Source organism: Phoenix dactylifera, chromosome 5 (assembly GCF_051530095.1).
Source record: "Phoenix dactylifera cultivar Ajwa chromosome 5, Ajwa_hap1_PhDact_Kaust_v1.1, whole genome shotgun sequence".
In the NCBI taxonomy this organism is placed as follows: domain Eukaryota; kingdom Viridiplantae; phylum Streptophyta; class Magnoliopsida; order Arecales; family Arecaceae; genus Phoenix; species Phoenix dactylifera.
In genome coordinates, this window is record NC_143194.1 from 39,198,469 (window position 1) to 39,218,318 (window position 19,850).

At 43.3% G+C, this 19,850-nt stretch overlaps 2 protein-coding genes across 2 annotated transcripts; both read right to left on the reverse strand.

The window, feature by feature from the left end:
- Nucleotides 1-806: 806 nt before the first annotated feature.
- On the reverse strand, nucleotides 807-4,803 carry LOC103708819 (PII, uridylyltransferase (DUF2921)). Its single transcript, XM_008793912.6, has one exon. The coding sequence runs from the start codon at nucleotides 4,284-4,286 to the stop codon at nucleotides 1,083-1,085; it is 3,204 nt and encodes a 1,067-aa protein (XP_008792134.4). The 5' UTR covers nucleotides 4,287-4,803; the 3' UTR covers nucleotides 807-1,082.
- A 1,011-nt stretch (nucleotides 4,804-5,814) lies between these two features.
- Nucleotides 5,815-8,731, reverse strand: LOC103708818 (transcription factor NIGTH1). Its single transcript, XM_008793911.6, has 4 exons — nucleotides 8,302-8,731; nucleotides 7,246-7,845; nucleotides 6,878-6,954; nucleotides 5,815-6,633 (listed from the first exon to the last, which is right to left on the reverse strand). The coding sequence occupies exons 1-4, from the start codon at nucleotides 8,489-8,491 to the stop codon at nucleotides 6,109-6,111; spliced, it is 1,392 nt and encodes a 463-aa protein (XP_008792133.3). The 5' UTR covers nucleotides 8,492-8,731; the 3' UTR covers nucleotides 5,815-6,108.
- Between the last annotated feature and the right edge of the window lie 11,119 nt (nucleotides 8,732-19,850).

The following is a 19,850-nucleotide window of genomic DNA, read 5'->3' on the forward strand; positions in this document are numbered from 1 at the left end:
CGCAAGAATCTAACACAAAGTCTCAGTAATTTTTAAGTAACAGCAAATACAACATACATATTAGAGTCAAAAAATTAATGCACTAGACTCCCTTCTCATCATTCATATGCTAGAAGACACCTGCATGGATGCATACCTAATTAATTAATTAAGTACGCATGCATGCATTGTATATTGGGGGAAGATATGACATCATTTTACATGCTTACAGAGGCAGAGGCAACTGTAATGCCAAAATTATAGGGTGCAGTTAATATACTGGTCTAACAGAGGACTCAAATAGCTCTTGCATGCAGTTTGCAAGGATAATAAAGGCCATGCTCTGTCGATGCATTATCCACAGAGCAAATTCACTGCAATGGTTCTAACTTAAATTGCCTTTGGCTTCCCAGAGTCCATCTTGAGATGCAATGCCTAATGTTAATCTCACAAATATCATGGCTAGCACATAGAATTAGACGAACCTCATCAAATCTGAGTTGCCAAATAAGTTATTAAACAAATAACGAAAAAACATGATTTCCACAAAACAAAGATTCATTACTGCATTTCTGTGATTCACAATGCAAGAGAGTTTGCCAATAAAGCATACAACATCGTTACCATGTTAAAGTAATATTCAAGTCTCTAAGAACAGGCAGCTAAGCTACATACTTCCCTGCCTCACCTGTCCAACCCTTCACAAACCACTCAGTGATCTCCTTCTCTTTGAAATTCAAAATTGTAGGATAACATTGATATGTATGAAAAGATTCATCATGAGGATAGCAATCTGTTATTCCATATCTCACACGCAAGTTTCTATATTGTCATAAAATATAAGAAAAGCCCAATCTATAGATTCCACTTCAAAGTTTTTCTGCAGAAACAAATGGTTCAGACCACTTGACGCATAGGAAAAGAACAGCTATGTAACTCTTATATAAGAAAATCATATATGAGAACCCTACCACAGTCTTCTATATGAAAATTACATTAATAACATATATATAAAAGGGGGAAAAGAGTTACTCCTTTTAGAAACATATCCTTTGGGGGAAACATTGAGTCCATATCTTTGGAGGAAAGAAACAGGAAACTGTTTAAGAAAGGGGACATCGTTCTTCATCCCCATGAAAATTATCCTGGGTTTTAGTTTCATTCACACCAGAAACAAGCTCTGCTTCAAATGACATTGAGGGTAGCCTCTCATAGACGCTGGACCCTAGAGGGAGAAGTATTTTCTGCGATCTCAGAGTTTGACTAAGTTTCTCATAATTCCATTTCTGTTGAATAAACACGACAATTGCAAGCACAGAAGCAGTCACTGGAATTGCCACATCCCCAAACCTGGAATAGAAATCTAAGCTCGGGTTCACAAATTCATATTCCTCTGCGAAGTAGGGATTGAAAACTGGAGCTCTGATGTAATCATAAACATGTGGAAGTAGCCGAACCGCTGTTATTCCAATGTAGTAGGCTTTCCTCAAAGGTTTGCAATTAATCTGCCACAAAATGTTGCCAATCATCTGAGGAAGCAGGAAAAAATCTTGAACAAGACCTAGATACTCCTCCAGCTGAATCCCCCATTCACGCAGTTTATGGCTATTCCCTCTTGAATCAATGTATGTGTCTTGGTGAATCGGTCTCCTAGAGGCATTAATATAGTGCACAACAAGAATTACCATAAAACCAACCACATGTACGCCAGAGGTAAAGAGAAGAACCCGTTTATCATTTGGGACTCTTCGTGGCTCAAGTGGAGTGCGACTCAGTAATCTGATTCGGGATTTCCATACCTTCTGACCAAGCCTTAGGGTGAGAAGAAATGCAGCCAGCACAAGGATCTTGACTAGATAGTCCATAATTTGGAACCACTGATTCTTCTCAAACTCGTAGGATGGGGACTCATATTCAGCTGCCAGTCTGGCAAACAGTGCCTCAGCTCCTGTGATGAGTGGAATGCTATAGCCAAGAGCCTGAACACCCAGCATGACAAGAGAAATGAAGGGACTAGAACTCGCATTATCTCTGATGTAAAACAGCTGGCTAAGTATGCAAATGATTGCTACTGACAATGTAAGGATTCGAAGAATCCCCTCCACACCTCTCCGGGAGAGTATGTCTTGACGTTGTTCCCGGTACAAGATTGGAAGTGTCTGGAGATTGATCTGGTTGAAATGGAGTGGGTCATCATCATTCCTTTGACTAGCAATGGAGATCTTTGCTGTCGGATTTATGAGCCACCGTGCAGTCGTTGGTGGATACTCCACTTTTACTTCAATCAAACAATCTAGTCCATCTTCAAGATCCATGCTCTCGAACAAGATTTTCCAAGAAGCCCGGACATCTCTGCAGCCTATCAGATACATCTTTCCATCTACTGGGTTATAAAGGCCCTCCAAGTATAGCACAGAAACATTGGCATATGGCTTTCCAGAGAGAGTGAGTTCCGCCGCCACGTTCAAAAGTAGCTCCTTCTCAGTGGAAACAGCTTTTGGAGTGGCTGGAGTCCAACCTTTTGCAACTGATATATTTTGATATGCCCAAGAGCGCCCAAACAATGATCCAAGCGAGAGTATCTCCATTTGAAGAAAAGGCCTCTGTGTACGAATTTTGGGTAGCGGATCCGGCAGCACATATGTATGGAGTGTCAGATCATCTGCGAGATTGGAAAGATTGACCAGATCATCAGTATCATCCCCCTTCCTTGGATAGCTAAGGAGCGATTTCTTGATAAGAGTACCAAAATCAAAAGGTTCGCTTCTCTCGAGAAAAGCACCAGCTAACTTGATCTTTGAATACTTGTAAGTAACGCCGCCATAAGGGTAGTTGCTGAGCTTAGTCCATAGTTGCATAGGATGTACAGGCTTTTCAAATGACAACGGGTGGTGCAAGATGTGAGCACCATCATTGATACTGGAAATTCTTCCAAAAATGATACTCCGCTGGTCGATGGAGAAAGAGGTTGGAATATATAAACAAATGCGAGAGTGGCATCCTCCATTACCGAACTTAAGACATCCAACCATGCAGAGCTGTCCAACTGATGAGTTCCAAATCCCCTCGGCTAAAAGAGTCATGTTATTAAGGCCTGTCCTCTGTGCCACCGCCATGCTGTACCGATTCTCCCATGGAGGAATAGCTCTGAACACCGCTGATACCTTCGCCAAGCTCACATTATCGCGACCAGTTCTCGGGTCGCACCTGATATCTTGCATCATAATACCGACATTGGCGAAACCCCCATCCGTGGCCTTGATCTCCCTTTCTGATGCAAAAGGCCCCAACTTGCTGCAGTATTCATCCGTGGAATTACAGTTCCAGTTGGGTACAACATCGAGAACCTCTCCGGTGATGAACTGATCAAGAACTCCACAGAAGCCAGTTCCTTTATAGACCTCGAAGCGGCCACCCACCACATCATCTTGATAAGGGTAAGGGCTGCAGGCCTTCGACACGAGCTCCTCTGACCCGAACTGATAGTTTGAATAAGCACCCAACTGGGAAGATAACCGGACCTTATCAAAGTACCTGTGGCTTGACCGTGGATTTAGGCTCCGCAATTCCCCACGCACGGCTCTACTAGTCAGTGTGAAGGCCTTAGGATAGTGAAGCACCAGCAAGATCCGCTCGTCTTGCAAAAGGGGCCACTGGAAATTGTTCGAACCGATATCCTTCACCCATTCCCATGGGTCGGTGGAATCGGGCTGACGAGACGGAAGCATAGCATTCCCCAACAAGCACAAGACCCTCTCTCCACCATTCTTGTTGCCGGATTCAGCGTAGATCCCTTCAAAAAGAATCCTGAGCTCGGAGCTCCCTGGCCAAATCAGGAATTCCGGATACAAACGCTGGCGCATCTCCGGGGCGGTGCCATTCCTCGATATGCCAATACCCAGAACTCCACTGACATTCACCATAGTAAGGTGAGAGCGATGGGCGAGATCGACATGGGTCAGGATGAAGGTTGCCAGGCGAAGGGGATCGGGCAAGCTGGAATGGCCGTCTGAAGCATCGCTTCCATCGAACGGCATCAGAGGGGCGTCGCCGGAGTCCTGCCCCCAGTCTCCCCGGACGAAGGACATCTCCGCCTCGATGGCGTGGACCCTGTTCGCATCCAATTCCCGCCTGGAAGCCGATCTGAGGACCGACCGGCATTCTCTCTCCACCTCGGGGAAGCGGCCATAGTTGTGGCTAGCAGAAGGGTCTTCTTCAGGTCGGTAAAGTGGGTTTGAGGAGGCGATGGTCAACGACATCAACATGCCAAGAATCCAAAGATTTTGGATCCAAATTGTGGTTTCCATAGCCAGATAAAACTAATAATAACCACTCCTAAACACACTTACTCTATTCCAGGAAAAAAAAAGGGCAAAACTTAGCTCTCTATCCCTGAAATTGCAAGAAAGCTGCGACCCCGATAACAAGAAATCCAGCCACGCACGGTTACAGGTTGAGGACAAAAATTAGATCAAAAGGACAACAATGTCTGTCTGCGCTTTGTGTGTGTATGCGTCTGTGTGTGTTTTAAGAGTATCTATAGAGGATTTGGAGGGGCGAAGGCCGAAGAGGGCTTACGTACCTGGGCATGAAGGTTTGTATTCGTCCGAGACATGAGCTGCTGTGAGAACTGAGATCCGTTTCCACTCCTCCTCTCTTGTGGCGTTTAGTAAGTCTTTGAGATGAGAGAGAATAGGAGAAGAAAATTGCGGAGAAATGTGAACCTACGGATGCTTCTGGGTTGACTTCGGGGGGGGGGGGTGCGGAAGGAGAGGAGAAAGAGGAAAGTGGAGAGGAAGGCAGCTGAGAAAGCCATTGGGTTTTTGGACAATTACCAAAGTGCCGCTCCTGCTCAAGAAACTTGGGCGTTCGGGTTGGAAGCTGGAGGGGCAATTTCGGTATTCAAAGAAACTTCCGTTCCATTTGCTACGTGCGGGCTGTGGGAGTCGGTGGAACTGGCTTCCTGACGCCGGGTTTCGCGCGGTCGGGGCGAGGATGGCACGTGCGCACACGTGAATCAGGGAAGGAAATCTTTTATCGGTGTGGGCTCCGGCTTTCTGAGAGGGAGACGGTGTCCAGTCTTATTGTCCTCGGCCCAGCCGGCAGCCACATGGATGGGTCCAAAATTCCTGGCCCAAGATATTAGCATGGGCCAGGCCAGGGATAGAGGCCGAAATCCAACTTTGGGTTGGAATTGGGCAGGTAGGTCCAAGAGTTCGAATTAATAGAAAAGGGAAAGTACTGTTAGCTATTAACTGATCACTCGACCTCAAAGGCTTCAGCTATTAGGAACTGCGGGACTCCAAAAACTTACAGCTGTTGTAAAATGAATCAAGCTCGACATGTACCGGGGACAAAAAGATGATGTGTTTGGGTAAAGTAGATTCAAAATTTTAGATGACCTGGCTGAAAGATGAAACATTTCAATGGAGGTTGTGAGATTGACACATAGGATCAATGCGAGCATTAGAAGTATTGGGTAATTATGAATAAACTCAATTAGTGAGTGATTGCTAAACTTTCCGGCAATCCCAATGTTTAGGTACAGGTAGTTTATGCTTTCCAATGAAAGCATAAAGCAACCCAAAATAACAGAAGTTGAAGCAACAATGTAGGGGTCATGGTGAGGTCAAATATGGTTGAGAATTGAAACATTTGAGTCATGGTGAGGTTTCCATCCGACACCATGTTCACTATTGGGTTCTAAATCTGTAGGTAATGCCATAATTGAACCTAATTCAGTTAAAATCAAACCAAGTTGCGCAGGAAATCTTATTGGCGCAGCACACGACGCATCACTGAAGCTGAACGAAAAGGAGGGATAAAAAAAAGGCTGAGAAGCTTGCAAAATCTATATATATGTATAGAAATAAAATATTTTAAATACATAGATAGGAGAATCCAATTCACAGCTCGTCGTTTTCCCAAGTTCCAAACAGAACAACGACAATCCCATCATTTTTATGAAATCTAACTCGCAAAAGGATGGCGAGCTCAGTACGACAAACAGCCCCTACTGTACGTCTCACGCGTTTTCTAGTTCCCGCAAACGGAAAACAAGCGCCTCCGAAACCCTAAACCTCGACTGCCCCGGAAGAGGAAAACAAATTAAGGCCGACGTACGGAGTCCTAGATCTTGAGGGCGACTTCGCCGCCGCGGCCACCGCCCTCCTCTGCCTTCACAGCCAGCGGCACCAACGCCTTCTCCTCTGCCTTCCCGTCCGTCGCCGGCTCCACGTCCTCCTCTTCCTCCTCTTCCTCTTCCTCCTCCTCCTCCTCCCGCTCCTCCCCTTCCTCTTCCTCCTCGATGCTCTCCGACCGCTCGCCGCCGCTCCTCATCTCCGACTCTGGAGATCCCAGCCTGTTCTTGTAGGCAGAGGCCGAGGTGGCAGCTGCGGTGCTCCTGTGGAGAGCGGGGTGGAGGTGGTGGTGGTGGTGCGGCGGTGGCGGTGCCGGGTACAGCTCCTGGGGTATGGGCTGCTGGCAGTAGTGGGCCGGGGCCGCGTGGGCCCCGTAGATGGCCTGGCCGGCCGCGGCGGCCGACGTAGCGTACTCGGGTGGGACCCAGATGCTGCCGAGCACCACCAGCTGTGGCGCCGCCGCCACCGATGCCTGCGGTGCTGGGATCGGTCTCCGCGTGTGTAGTCGATATTTCTGACCAAAAAACAGAATTAAAGGAATTAAAAATTGAAATATAAGTCAAAGTTAAGTCAAAGAACATGAAAGCGGTCCGATCAATAAGGTTTGATGGGTCGTGGTCACCAATGGTGAGCTCAAGAATACGCATGACCCTTTTTTTTTTTCTCTCTCTCTTTTGCCCTTTAAACTCGATCTCTTTACATTCACATACCACACACAAAGAATGGGGGGAGAGGGAGGGGGAGAGAGAGAGAGAGACCTGCAGATGGCTTTTAACCTCATCGTTGGTCAGTCCATCAACCTTCATCAGCTCTCTTATCTGCTTGGGGGTGGCAACTGTTTCAAGTGTTCAAAAACAACGACTAGATTTAAGAGACTATTGTGAAAGTCTAAGAAAATAGAGAAACATAACTGAAGTTTTTATTTATCTCATATGAAGACAAATATGTACAGGAAATCAGGAATGAAAACAACAACAATGCTGTCTTTACCCTAAAAGAGCAAAAATAAAAATAAAAATGTAATAGCAATACTAGTCTAACGGAATTAGAAGTAGTAAGCTACTAGAATATAATTGTTCTAAACAACAATTAAACTACTGTGTGCTATTAACAAATAGTTTACTACCTTGAGATCCTCCTAATATTTGAAGAGCATTGACGAAGCGGCGGTGCAAGTCCGGCGACCAGCATCTCCTGGCCTTCCGATGAGTTTGGGGCGCCGGCTGCCCCTCAGTGGGATTGCTTCCTCCTTTCCCTTGTTCTGCTGCTCCACCTTTACCACCATTATCTCTCCTCGCGCCGATACTTCCACCATCCATCTCCACACATGACTGCTTCTCCTCGACTGCTTTCTCCGAGGAAGCGAGTGCCAGCTCTGGGAGACCCCGCGAAGCTGAACCCATGCCTTTGTTCTTCTCTTTAGAGAAAGGCAGGAAAGCGCCGCCGTTCCTTTGCTTGGTATCCAGTGCCAGCTTGGGGCTCACGTCGAATGCATGCTCGGTCTCTTTTAGCGGGGGTGCAGCCATTGGCTGGTTCCTGGTTGCATCGTTGGCCGCGCTCCAGAGCTGCGCGGAGACCATCCAGCTTGCCTTCTCCGAAGGTGCATTCGGTGCCTTCTCGGAGCCATCGATGCTCGCGTGCTTCAGGGGAATGAACTCTTCGAGCACCGGTCTCGGCGCTTGGTTCGTTTGGTATGTTTCTAACTGCTGCCTGTAAGTCTCCACGGCTGGAGACAAAAAAAATTTAGAAAAGATAGAAGCGTTGATTAGGCTCAGGCACCGAAAAGTATGAAGGAATTCTATGGAAATCAAACCACGCGTTCTATAAGAAAGCAGTTGCATTCGCGCTATTCTGGTCGACATGCGTTTAATTTACATCTATACACATGAAGTTAACGTACGTTGTAGGCTCATAGGAATTAAGCACGAGATTTGTCTTTTTCTGCTTCGTGCTTAGAGATCTTGGCATGATGATTATGTTCTTAAGAAAGCCAATAATTATGTTCGAGGTGCTCCGATATATATAGTCGACGATGAAGACAGATAGAGATCTACTGAACAATAAGCTCTTTCTAGTTGAATGGCTTAACTAAGTGGATATCTCCAAGAAAAAAAGAAGAAGAAAGAGAGAGAAAAAAAGGCCGTAAGTTATGCCATATCAAGAGATCATTATAGATGATCACCATTGTTGAGAAGTTGCATGCAAAGAGGCAGCTCACGCTTGAATGCTTCGATCTTAAGCCGTTCCTCTTCGAGGCGAGCTAGGAACTCTTGGATCTTTTGGGTCTGGTCTGGTTGTTCTCCAAGAGGCTTTTGGATCATTGGATAGCTATTTGGTTTGTAATCCAGGCTAAGGTCAGATGGCGATCCCATTTCAAACGGTACCTGCTAGCGTTCTCCTTCAACCAGTTCTCACATGAGAAAATAAGAGACGGGGGAGAGGATGTTGTGAGCACAACGGGGATCGAGGGGGGATCACCTTCTTTTTAGGGGGAGAGTTTGGAGGGGGGAGAGAATAAAGTGGGGTTTGAAGGGAGGAAAAGGAAAAGCAGGAGATAAAGCAAAGAGGCATGGTAACTTCTTGCAAAGAACAAAGGCAAAAGCTTGCAGGGGTTCATGAGAAGGGAATCAAGGTGGCCAGGCGGTCATGTGCTTAGGCCCTGGTTTTGGTACCTTTGGACTCCTTGTACCAATTCAAATCAACAGACCTAAAAAGATTCTTCTTCCTCTCCACAATTTCCATCTCTTTTTTGTCCCTTTGACATGTCCCATTCAAAAAACACATACACCTTTCATCAGAAAAACAAAACACCACATACACCCATGTAACCCTCTTTTTTTTTTTATTTTTTGAGAAGAGAAGAAAAAAAATTATAAGGTTACATAGGTGTATGTGGTGTTCTTTCTAGCTAGGACATTTTGTGTCGGTTATTGCTTGTACGTAGTGCATTGTATGTTTCCCATTTTACTTTCTTTGCAGCCACCCACTTCAATTCATCCCTATTCCTCCATGACACTTTATATACCAGATATCCGGCCCTATGTAAGAAACACACAAGATCCTTCTCCCTGAAAGGCTGAAACTCTAGTATAGTAGTAGAAAAGACTAGATATACTAATAAAAATATGCCCACAGATGTCAAAGTAATATTTTTGTGAGGACCATGATTCTTATATGATTAATCAAAGCAAATGATAAAGCTCTAAAAGCATATACCACACATAATTCAAACAAGATATGCATTGATTCTCTCTCTCTCCCCCCCTCTCTCCCACCCACACACGCACAAAGAGTCCATTTGAAAGGAAAGGGAGGGCCTTTCCTTGTTTTCAAAAGGTACACGCTGCAAGTCTTCACACACACAATTGCACCCTTGCATTCATGAGGATGGCAAGATGGGATATCTAGTGCGACCCTAAAGAATATTATTGTATTAGAGCTACACCCTAAGCAAGGAATATCTTAATAGTGAGCAACACACACACAACTCCATGCCTTTAATTCGCCCAACCCTTAATCCCCTAGCCCAAAAGAATATAAAAAGAGGAAAGAGGAGAGATGGGAATCTCCCCTGCTGCTACTACTGCTAGCTTTCGAGGAAGTGGGCTGGAAGGTAAGAAGATTCCTCTAACATAAGAGGGAAGTGTTTTAGAAAGAGAAAGAGAGGGAGGGGAGGGGAATAGGCTGCATCGAATTCGCTGTGCAATAATGAGGGTTGGTCGCTTTCCAAATCAGTCTTGAGGTACAAGGCTCCAACCCACGCCTTTTGTGTGGATTCTCTCCCTCTTTCTCCCTCTAGCCCCTCTCCCTCTCAGCTTTTGAGAGGATTCGCCTCGTGACACGTGTCGGTTTTATTCGCCCATATCGTCCTGTTGAATATCCCTTTTGTCTGGTGCGAGGAGGGGAATATTCTCGTTGGGCCATGGCGGAGGAGATCGTGTCGCCTTCCATTTGTTTAATTACTTTCTTTTTCATGCATTGGAGATGGGCTGAGTTATCTACCGAACCAGGGATAATTCGGTGCCTTTGAAAAAGGGAAAAAAAAAGAACGGCAGCGGCTTTGCGAGGAATCAGAGAGATGCTAGATTGCTAATTAAGGTTACCGGAAATGGGACCACCTTATTGCATGTGGTTTTAGCCATTAGTTTGATCTAGATCCAGTGTTGACAAGTGATGGAGAGAATATTATATTGGCAATCCCGATCTCTGAGTTAATCCGACTATCTTGACCTCAGTCTTGGCCAAGGCAAATGACTTCGGTATGGGCCAATGTGCTATTCTGGTAGGTCTGGTACAACAGTTAACACACGATCTGCATGAAGCAGTTACTATGCGGTTAATGCACGATTAGTTATTATCATGCATGCAGTTATGGTATGCTATTGCCCGATAAATCAAGTAGCGGACCCTACACACATCCTATATATAAGGATGATAAGAGAATCCTCAAGTAAGCAATCTTACACTTCTATATACTATTATCTCTCTTCCACTGTTGATCTAGATCTCTAATTTAAGCATCGAAAGATCTTTCGCTAGAAGCCTTCCGAAGTTGACGGTGTTGGTTAAGATGCGTGCAATGCAAGCACAAGGTAAGTTTAAGAAAAATCAAAGGATATTGAAGTATTTGAGAATGGAGCTGTCAAAAGAAAGCTTAAACAAACATTATTTTAGAATATAATTTCCTCAGTTCATGGCTCCAAATTGTTTGGATTTTTTTTTTGGAGAAAATAAAAGTTTCTTGTTGTTAACATGAGAATTGTTTATGGTGTTGCTCGCCATAAACGAGGCACGACTAAATTGTTAATTTAGAATTGGACTGAATCAGATTCATCTTAAGTGATGAACCTCATTAACGAGAGATTCCAACGGCCAGCAAGTTTATAGTTGAGTCCAGAGGGAAGCTGACTACATTAGCTAACTTTCTAGATTCCATTACACCTGGATCTCTCATATTTGGCAACTAGCTAATGCGCCAATAAACTTGGCTCACTTCAAACTTGGCAGTGTTGGTCCAAGCTAGAGAACCTGGGGTCAAGGTTCATGGGATAACCTAAACAATCAGGCTCAGAAAACTGAAGAAAAAGGAAAGGGATGAAAAAAAAGAGAGAAAAAGTTGGGTGGAAGTCAAGTTGTCGTACCTTGGGCACATTGATGTGTCACATTTCTTGCGATCTAGGAGCTAGCAATTGCATGAAATGATGAAAAAGTTGAGTGATTTGATTCTAGATTGGCCTTTTGCTTCTAGAATAGGGGATGGCTAATGCTAATGGAGTGAAATTTTTAAACCGAAGGAAAGACAATGGTTTATATTCTGGATTACCTGTCCTTCCATCATTAAGCTCCACACATGGCACATCAACACGACACACCTTAGTGATGAACTTAAGGGGGTTCTCTTGACAGCTACATGCAAAAATGTCAAAAAGATGGAATTTAACCGGCTTCGGTGGATCGTCGAATTAAAAGCTAAAACAGGATGATGAGATATAGTTTCATATTTAGTATAGATGGTGATAAAGTTACAACCACCACACCCTTTAAGACTTGAATGGATTCCTAAGCATGGCAAAGAGCCTTGGATGATCTACTAATCTTTAATGATAATGACACAATAAACCCGGCAAATTTTGGGATTTCTCTTCTGCTTTTTTTTTTTTGTTGGAGAAAAAAAATCTAGGTTTGTCAATGATCATATCCTGACAAATTGTGGCTTCGATTAACTTTTTGACATGTAATTCTCCACTTTAAGATATTCCTCGCAACTTTTTAACTTGAAGATCGCTGCTAATGACCATTTAGCCGGGAAATCTGTTGCTGCTAAATTCTAAGCCGAGGTTGATTGCCGCTCGGTGTGCTATGAGGTCGGTGAGAATCGAAGAGAAGTATGGTCGAGCGAGACCGAGGTGAACAGGAACTGATCGCAACCGAGCCCAACCTACAAAAATCCACTTGCCGAAAAGATTTTGGCAAAGGATCCTCCGATGTTTAAGTCAGAATGATAGAACAACAGTGTGGAATAAAGAAAATTTATAGAGAAGAGTCTTTAAATGAACTTGCCTGAGGATCGGCGCACGTTAACGACGTAATAATCATTCCGCGCGGCGACAATCACGCCGATCATGCATTAACTACAGTGTCGTCATAACTGCTAGTCTTTATTGCTTCAAGCAAAATGGCACCTCGGTTTACTCCGAAGTTATTCACCTCAATTATGGCTGAAGCCAACAAGGTCGGTTCAAGCCGAGGTTAAGACCTCTAATACTTTCCTCATCAAAACCTGTGTACCTAAGTACCAAGTTTATGACTACCTTTTCTTAAGATTCGAGCGTGCGGCTTTGCATTTGTAAGCCGGGAAGGTGGAGAAGGCTTAGGATAATGTGGCCCAAAAGTAATTGCCAATCTTAATCAAATGGGTCCTGAAGCTATGCCAATCACTCATGTGATCAATAGCAGATGGCAACACTATCGCCTAGAAGTTCCAGATTCTTGTTCTCATTCCATGTTCACCCTAAGAATGAACTCATGGAGTTTTCCCTGTCCACCTTCCCACCACCCCCACCCCAGAAAACAAAAGACAGAAAAAGGAAGTGGCATCACCATTCTGGATGAGGTTTGTGGCAATTTAGAAGGTATCTGGCTCATTAATTTCCTTGCAAACTTAAAGGACAAGGAGTTTTATTTGATGCTGAACAGAGCCTAAGGCAATCATTTGATGAGTGACGAAGCTGTAATTGCTGGACCCTGCACCTGGTGTCCACCTGTTTGTTTACGGCGAGCAGCAATTTAGAAGGTATCCTTCCCCTCTGTTTGTGGGTAACAAGCTTGTTTTGCACTGCCGATAGGCCCCGGAGAAAATTTCAAGCAGTCATTTACAAGACTCAAAAGCTGGGGATCCATTATATGGATAAGTTTAGCTGTCATTTTAGATGGGATCTATGCCCATTTCCTTTCCAAGTTTTGGGACAAGGAAGGGTTCTTCAAGCAAGCGTGCATGGATAGGATGGAAGGAATCACTTTTCTTCTGACCTTTCGTAGATTGTTGACAAATTTAGTAGATGGTCGACAGACGAGAGTATTGATAAAACCCCATTCTCCTAACCCAGTGTATACTGTACCATCCCTATTCAGAAGAAAGGAGTATATCTACATGCTTTGTTCCAGCTGCCTACCTGTGATAAGAAGCTGCACTTCTAGGCTGGATACCTCTCGTTAGGGTATAAAGCAGGCATAAGGTCTGGAATAAGGTTTATGCAAGACAAGCAATCTTTAAAAGCTTAGTATACATAGAGAATAGTTATGCCGATTAAAGATTCTCATGACATTTTGAAGGAAAAAAAATGTACAAGAAGCATAACTATTCCAAGAAAACCCCATCATAAGCTATTCCTATCATAAATGTTTTAATTTATGCTGGTCTAGTTTTAAGCAATGGACAAAATCACCTTCATTGCAACAATTTATCCTAGCTCATTCTTTCTTGACAGCCTCTCCACTCTCCATTGTAGTTGTAATGCATCCTCTTTTTTTTCCTAAATTATAGTATAGGTGCTCTTTACATCTAGTTGGACTAGTGTCACTTGTTAGAGAACGTAGAAGATAATTACTGCTTCTAGTTGGATTGTAAGTATTGAGTACTTTTTCTTACGACGAAGGTGAAATTGATTGAGCCTCCTAATCAGTTCTTATATTAAAAAAAAATGACAAATGACAAAGACAAGCATGTCATTTACCGATTTTATTGTCAAAGGGCAAGTCACTGGATATATTAGGAATTGCAGTAGGATAAATGTTATTTCTAAAGAGTTATCATTTCTAGTTGGATTACGAACATTAGATAAGTTTGCATACTTCTAAAAGCGTTCTATATTGATTGCTTGGAGTGATGGACGATAGGATAGACATGTTATTTAACCATCTTATTCCGAAAAACAAACTTATTCTAAAAATTACAACCAGGCAGCACTTTTAATTATGCCAAACAGAAGTAACAAGTTGTAAAAAATGAATAGAAGCAAGTTGTAAAAAAATTATGCCAAAGATATATATCTCACTGTTCCCATTTTTCTTATTCCGGAGTCAAATGCAGTCTTAAGTCTTTAACCTCTTTTATACAATAAACAAAAAATATTCCTACATCCATATTCTACGAGGGCCATTTATGCACCTCTTGGCATAAAACTAACTAATAAATCATATGCTGCACAAGAGCCCTTAAATTTTAGTTTATTTATTTATAGGACATTTGCATGGAGCCGCATCAACTTCAGAATTGAATTGAGTACATGGAAAATCAAAGATGGCTTCGTGGCAACCCAAGACCTCCCAAAGACCACACAGCAGTTGACAGCCACAAGGCATGATGGGCCTAGCAACAGGCTTGATCATTGCCTTGCTGTTGTGCAACCACTCGATCAAAGCCATCACCTCCTCCTAGCCAATATTTCTCACTGCATTTTTTTTTTAATAAAGAGGGAGACAAATCCACCCGGCCTTTATTAGAAAAGTGGAGTTTACAAAAACTATTTATAAAGAATTTACAAGAAAGAAAAACTATAAAAGAGCAAACCAACCTTGCCCGCCAACCCTAAAATCTCTATTTCCAATCTGATGCCGTAGGAAAACCAATCTTGCCCTGGGCCCAACTTGATTCCGCAATTTCTAGCAAAATCCTATAATTTTTAGCATAGAGTTAGATCTCGAGGTCACGGGGATAGAAAGTGAAGAGACCCAAGAAAAGGAACCACGGAAAGATATTGTTGATCTCTTGAAGCATCACGAAAAGATGAAAGTTGCCGAGAAACTCAATCTTGGAACTGCAGAAGAACCCAAGGAAATCAAGGTTGGAAGCTTGTAATTATCAGGATTGTGAATTCAATCCTTCATGCAGGGGTTGCCCAATTCTTGAACTTAAATTTAATTAATCGACCTTAAAACAAGTTAATGCCTAGGAACCCCAAACTCAAATCGACCCATCCCAAATGTTTTTGAAGGGCCCCATGTCATCCGAAGCCATGCCCGATTTATAATAGGTCCGGCCCGACGGCAAATGACGTGAACTGGCCCCAGGTAGTGACCTTTGGGCCGTCCACTAAGCTGGGTTGGGTCCAATCTGGACTATTATGAGGCGGATCGAGTCTGTCTAGTAGTGTCTGTGTTGTGGCGATAGATGTGCACCTCATGTCTTTTGTTCTTTGATTCTTTGTTGTTTTTTTTTGATACATCGGCGGCTCATACATGATGGGTGTGAATGCGGTCAATAAAATCAAAAAACAAAATACTATGTAAAGGCATTGGCACAGCTCTGTGGTCCGTTCATATGAAACCTCTAGAGTTGTGAGCCGCGCAGGAAGCAACCCAGTCTGCAGCACTGTTCGCCTTTCGAAATACGTATGTGGCCTAATGAAAGTCGTATTTCCTTGGTAATCTGCGAATATCGTGGAGCAGCGGTCGATCCTCGATTGAGCACCCCAATTCTAGATCCACTCAATTATTGTGGATGTATCTCTCTTGAGAAAAGACGACCCCACTATCTGCCTCACGTAAGAGACACCCTGTGCCTTTTGTAAGTGACGCGTGCACGTTATAACACCATCCTTTGCCATCTCTCCATGGAAGCTTGTAGTAGAAGTCGGGAGACGGACCTGCCCAGGCTCCAAGGCTCTTGTACTGACCACAGTTCGCTTGCACCGGAAGGTGTCCTCACCAGCCATCTTCACAACACTCGAGCCACCTACTCCACTGCTCAAGTCTATAGAACAACCAGCTCTCCACTGCTCAAGTCTATAGAACAACCAGCTCTTCATTTAGTAATAGAGTAGAGCAGGCTGCGAGAAGCGTTCCTGTCGTGACCCGAAATGAAGGGGAGTTGGTCACAAAATGTTTCATACTTCTTGCTTTAGTGTCGTGACCAAGATGCCTCTAATGCTAGCTGCAATTTTCCACCACCGTCCCTAGTTCCTATCTAGGCCGAGACCTCGAAGTTCTAGAAAAAAAATATAGGCTAATGCGGGCTCTCATTAACAAGAAATTATATTCTACACCTCATGCATCATGTAGCCAGCCATGCACTGTTTATGATTGGCATGATGTACAGTCACCAACTCACCCCTTCCTCTTCGCTTGTTGGTATCATATGGGTGAGATAGTAATTGTCACTCTTTTCTGCCAATTCTCGCTGAAATGCATGTGTAACGTGTGAAGAACCTCGCCGTCTTATTCCAATTTTTTGTTCTGCTCACAAATTAAACATGATTGGCGATGCAAGGAGGAAGGGGTATATTTTTAAAAGGCGAACAATAGTAAATGCCTATGAGATTTAATTTGTGGAGCATAGCTATGATCAGGACAATCTTGAGACAGATTTCATAAATTTAGAATGGGCCTATAGAGAATAGTACGGCACCTTCATAAGTGCAGGAATATCTGCAATATTTTTTTTGGCAAATAAAGCTCCAGTTTGTGCCACAAAATTCAATAAAAGAGTTGATGACTAGTTTTTAAGGGGGAAGAAGAAGGAGGAAGAGAAAATACCAACACTCAGTAGATAAGAAAAAAATAGGATATGTTGCTACAAGAATTTAGGTTGTGACCGGTCTCTGCCTGAAGTATGCCGAGGTTAGCTAGAATAGAGGTACGCTGAGGTCAGTTGGAATCGAGAAGGAAAGCAGAATTGACATGTAAAGAATTCTACTTGCCAGAAGGTTTCCAACAGAGAACCCTCCGATGATTAAGTCGGACATTAAGAGCAATAGTGGGATAGAGAGAGAATAAATGAAGAAAAGCGTAGTATTGCTTACTTAAGGGTCCCCTTGTCAGCCCTATATATAGGATGAGAGTAGTGCCCATTATCTAATTTATCGGGTAGTGCCATAACCATACGGTAACGAATAATCGTGCATTAACCGCATGGCAATAACTATCCATGATTCGCAGATAGCGATGATCATATTAATCATATCCTTACTACTACTGTAACTATTATCAAGATCATGATCGGAGCCCATTCAATGCCTCTTAGCGTTACTTCTTAAGAAGATCGGCCTGTTGGCCAATACCAGCAGGCCAACATGGTTGGTAATTCAATGCATCTCTCGTACCAGCACCAACTTCACACGCTACTGTATCCAAAAGGATCTGCAAGGAGAAAGTGAGTTCACATAAAACTCATCAACTACAGTTCACATTATGGACACATTAAGAAAAGAAAAGGACAGAAATTTTATGATCACAGTGCATTGGTCAGATTCCTACAGCATGCACAACATAACAGTTTGGAATGGCACTAAAATATTCACCATATCCTGGGGAAAATAGCAAGTGAAGAATACGTGCTAGGTGAACTCCATTTAGGTCTACATTTCACGAGTTGTACTGCGATCACTATGCAGACAATGTTCAAGCGACATGATTTGAAATCTCAAGTGAAGGATCCAAACGAACCATTGCCAGAAGCCTCAATAGTATACTTACTATGCATTCAAACTCAGCTTGCATCCAAAATCCCTGCATAGGAGAAAGCCGGCCAGCAAGCCTCTCCTGCCCATTGATTTGCTTTCTGTGGACAGGTAAGCACAGGATCGAATACGTACGTAACTTGCTACCGCACACGAGTCTCTCGAGCCGTGCCATATGTTTTCGGACACAAGTCTTTCTCCTCCTTGAGACATGCTAGTGACCTCATACGATATAAAACCAATGCTGCGGTCGTCATTGATCAAGAAGGAAATCCAAAAAAAACTCGAGTTTTTGGTGCAATCGCTCGGGAATTGAGATGGTTGAATTTGATTAAAATTTGTTAAGCATACCAATGATCGTGTCAGGACCTTCAAAGATCCTGTGCCATGAAGGCGTCACCAGGCGCAGCAGAAATTTTTGAATATCGGGATTGGCGATACTTCCTCGGAGGATTTTTTGAAGTACCTATTGGAAAGAATAGAAGAGCTCCAAAAGGAGCACTTCAACTGGGGTCAGCATAGAAACATCTTCTATTCGAAAAAATTCAATTCTCATGAGATCTTCTGGTAAGTCCATGGATCCAAAAATGGAATATAAAGCCAAGCTTGTAGCAGACGAGCAAGCAAAGCAGAGGCCAGCTATTCTTCCCCTGTAGCTTTTGCACGACACCATCAAACATATGAGTATCCAAGAGAGGAAAGAGATGAAGTGCAACCTGGCTTGGGTTGGACGGTCTGAAAAAAGCCTCCCAGGGGAGACAAACATTCTCCCGTTGCCCGTTGGTGGAGAATATGGGGATGGAGGGGTGGCCGGGGATCAGGGATCACATGGAGGGCCGAGTTAGAGCTGAGCGTGACCTGACGCCAGGCCATATGTGGGACTCGGGGCGTGTTTTAGTATTGCAGAGCCTATGTTCTTCTCGGCTTTTGGCAAGGGAAAGTAAAGGAAAAAAACAAAAAAAAGTAGAGGCCGACGTGAGATGGGTGCAATGAAGCCCAGCCTCCGATAAAAGAAACCGTACCGGCCGATTCGTTTTAATCAGTGGTTCTACCGCCAGTCATTTGGAGTACTTGTATCCTCTTTCTGTCCCGGGACGGGAGTGCTTTATTCTTTAGTGCACGAATGCCAAAAAAAAATACGTATATATACATGCATATATAATATATTATATATATTATATATATTATATATGCCCCTCTCTTTCTTTTAATTTTTTTTAAGCTGATGTAGCTGAATGGCCGGCATTTCTATTTCGTTCGTTTTTTTTTTTAAGTGTGTGCCATGGGGATGTCCCCTCAAAACACATGGCGTCCAAATTTAGTCAATGCTTGCTCTTTATCTTATCCATGCAGTGCATCACGCTTGAATTTAATGGTTGTTTCATGCAGAAAACCTGAAGTATCTATTATTAATCGGGACACCTTGAACCTTTAGAATGTGTACATGGAAATGGATATCTTTTGAGCATGCAAGAGATTAAATGATCCCGACGCATACATTAGCTAGGAAAGCCATGCAATTAGCAAGGATATTTTGAAGTGTGCTAGAAACTGAGCTAAAAGAGGCAAAAGAAACCAGTCAAAACCCAAGTTCTTTTCGGACTTAAAAGAGTATGGTCCGGGGACTTGAGTATTTATCTCCGGACCCATGAAGCTGATGGGAGTCAGCATCCCCAATTATAGGGGAAGGGAAGCGATTCTAATAAAGAATGGGTGGGGTCACTTAATTGGAAAATAATAAACCTTAGTTGCTTCGTACGTAGCTCCAATGTCAAGCAGTTGAGCTCACTTGCAGAGCTCTTTTGAGACATGGTGGCCGGTGACGTGGACACTGTCACTGTGGCAAGCATTATCTAGTTGAGTGGGGACTGCGTCCGTATCCGCGCTGTTGCCCCACTTGCCCCTCCTAAGCTTCAGCAGTTCGAATGATGTTTTCCATAGAAGAGAAAGGAAATTCAATGGCTATTTGAAGCAATAAGGTGGTGTAATTCAAGGATATGCGTCAGTTGCTAATCCCACTTCCATGGGTATGGTTGAGCATCATGCATGCGATGCAAGACAAGAATCTCATACATTTGTGACACAGGGAGTTTGGCATCTTGGTTGCAAACATTGTATAACTCATGAGTATATCATTAGTGTTTTAAACCCGAATCTTAATAAATATTATAGATTTTCTTAGCTAATCTTTCTAGTCATTTCTTTAATATTTTATTTTTTATTTTTCATGATTTTATCTATTCTAGATAAATTTAAATCAACCAATTTATCAACA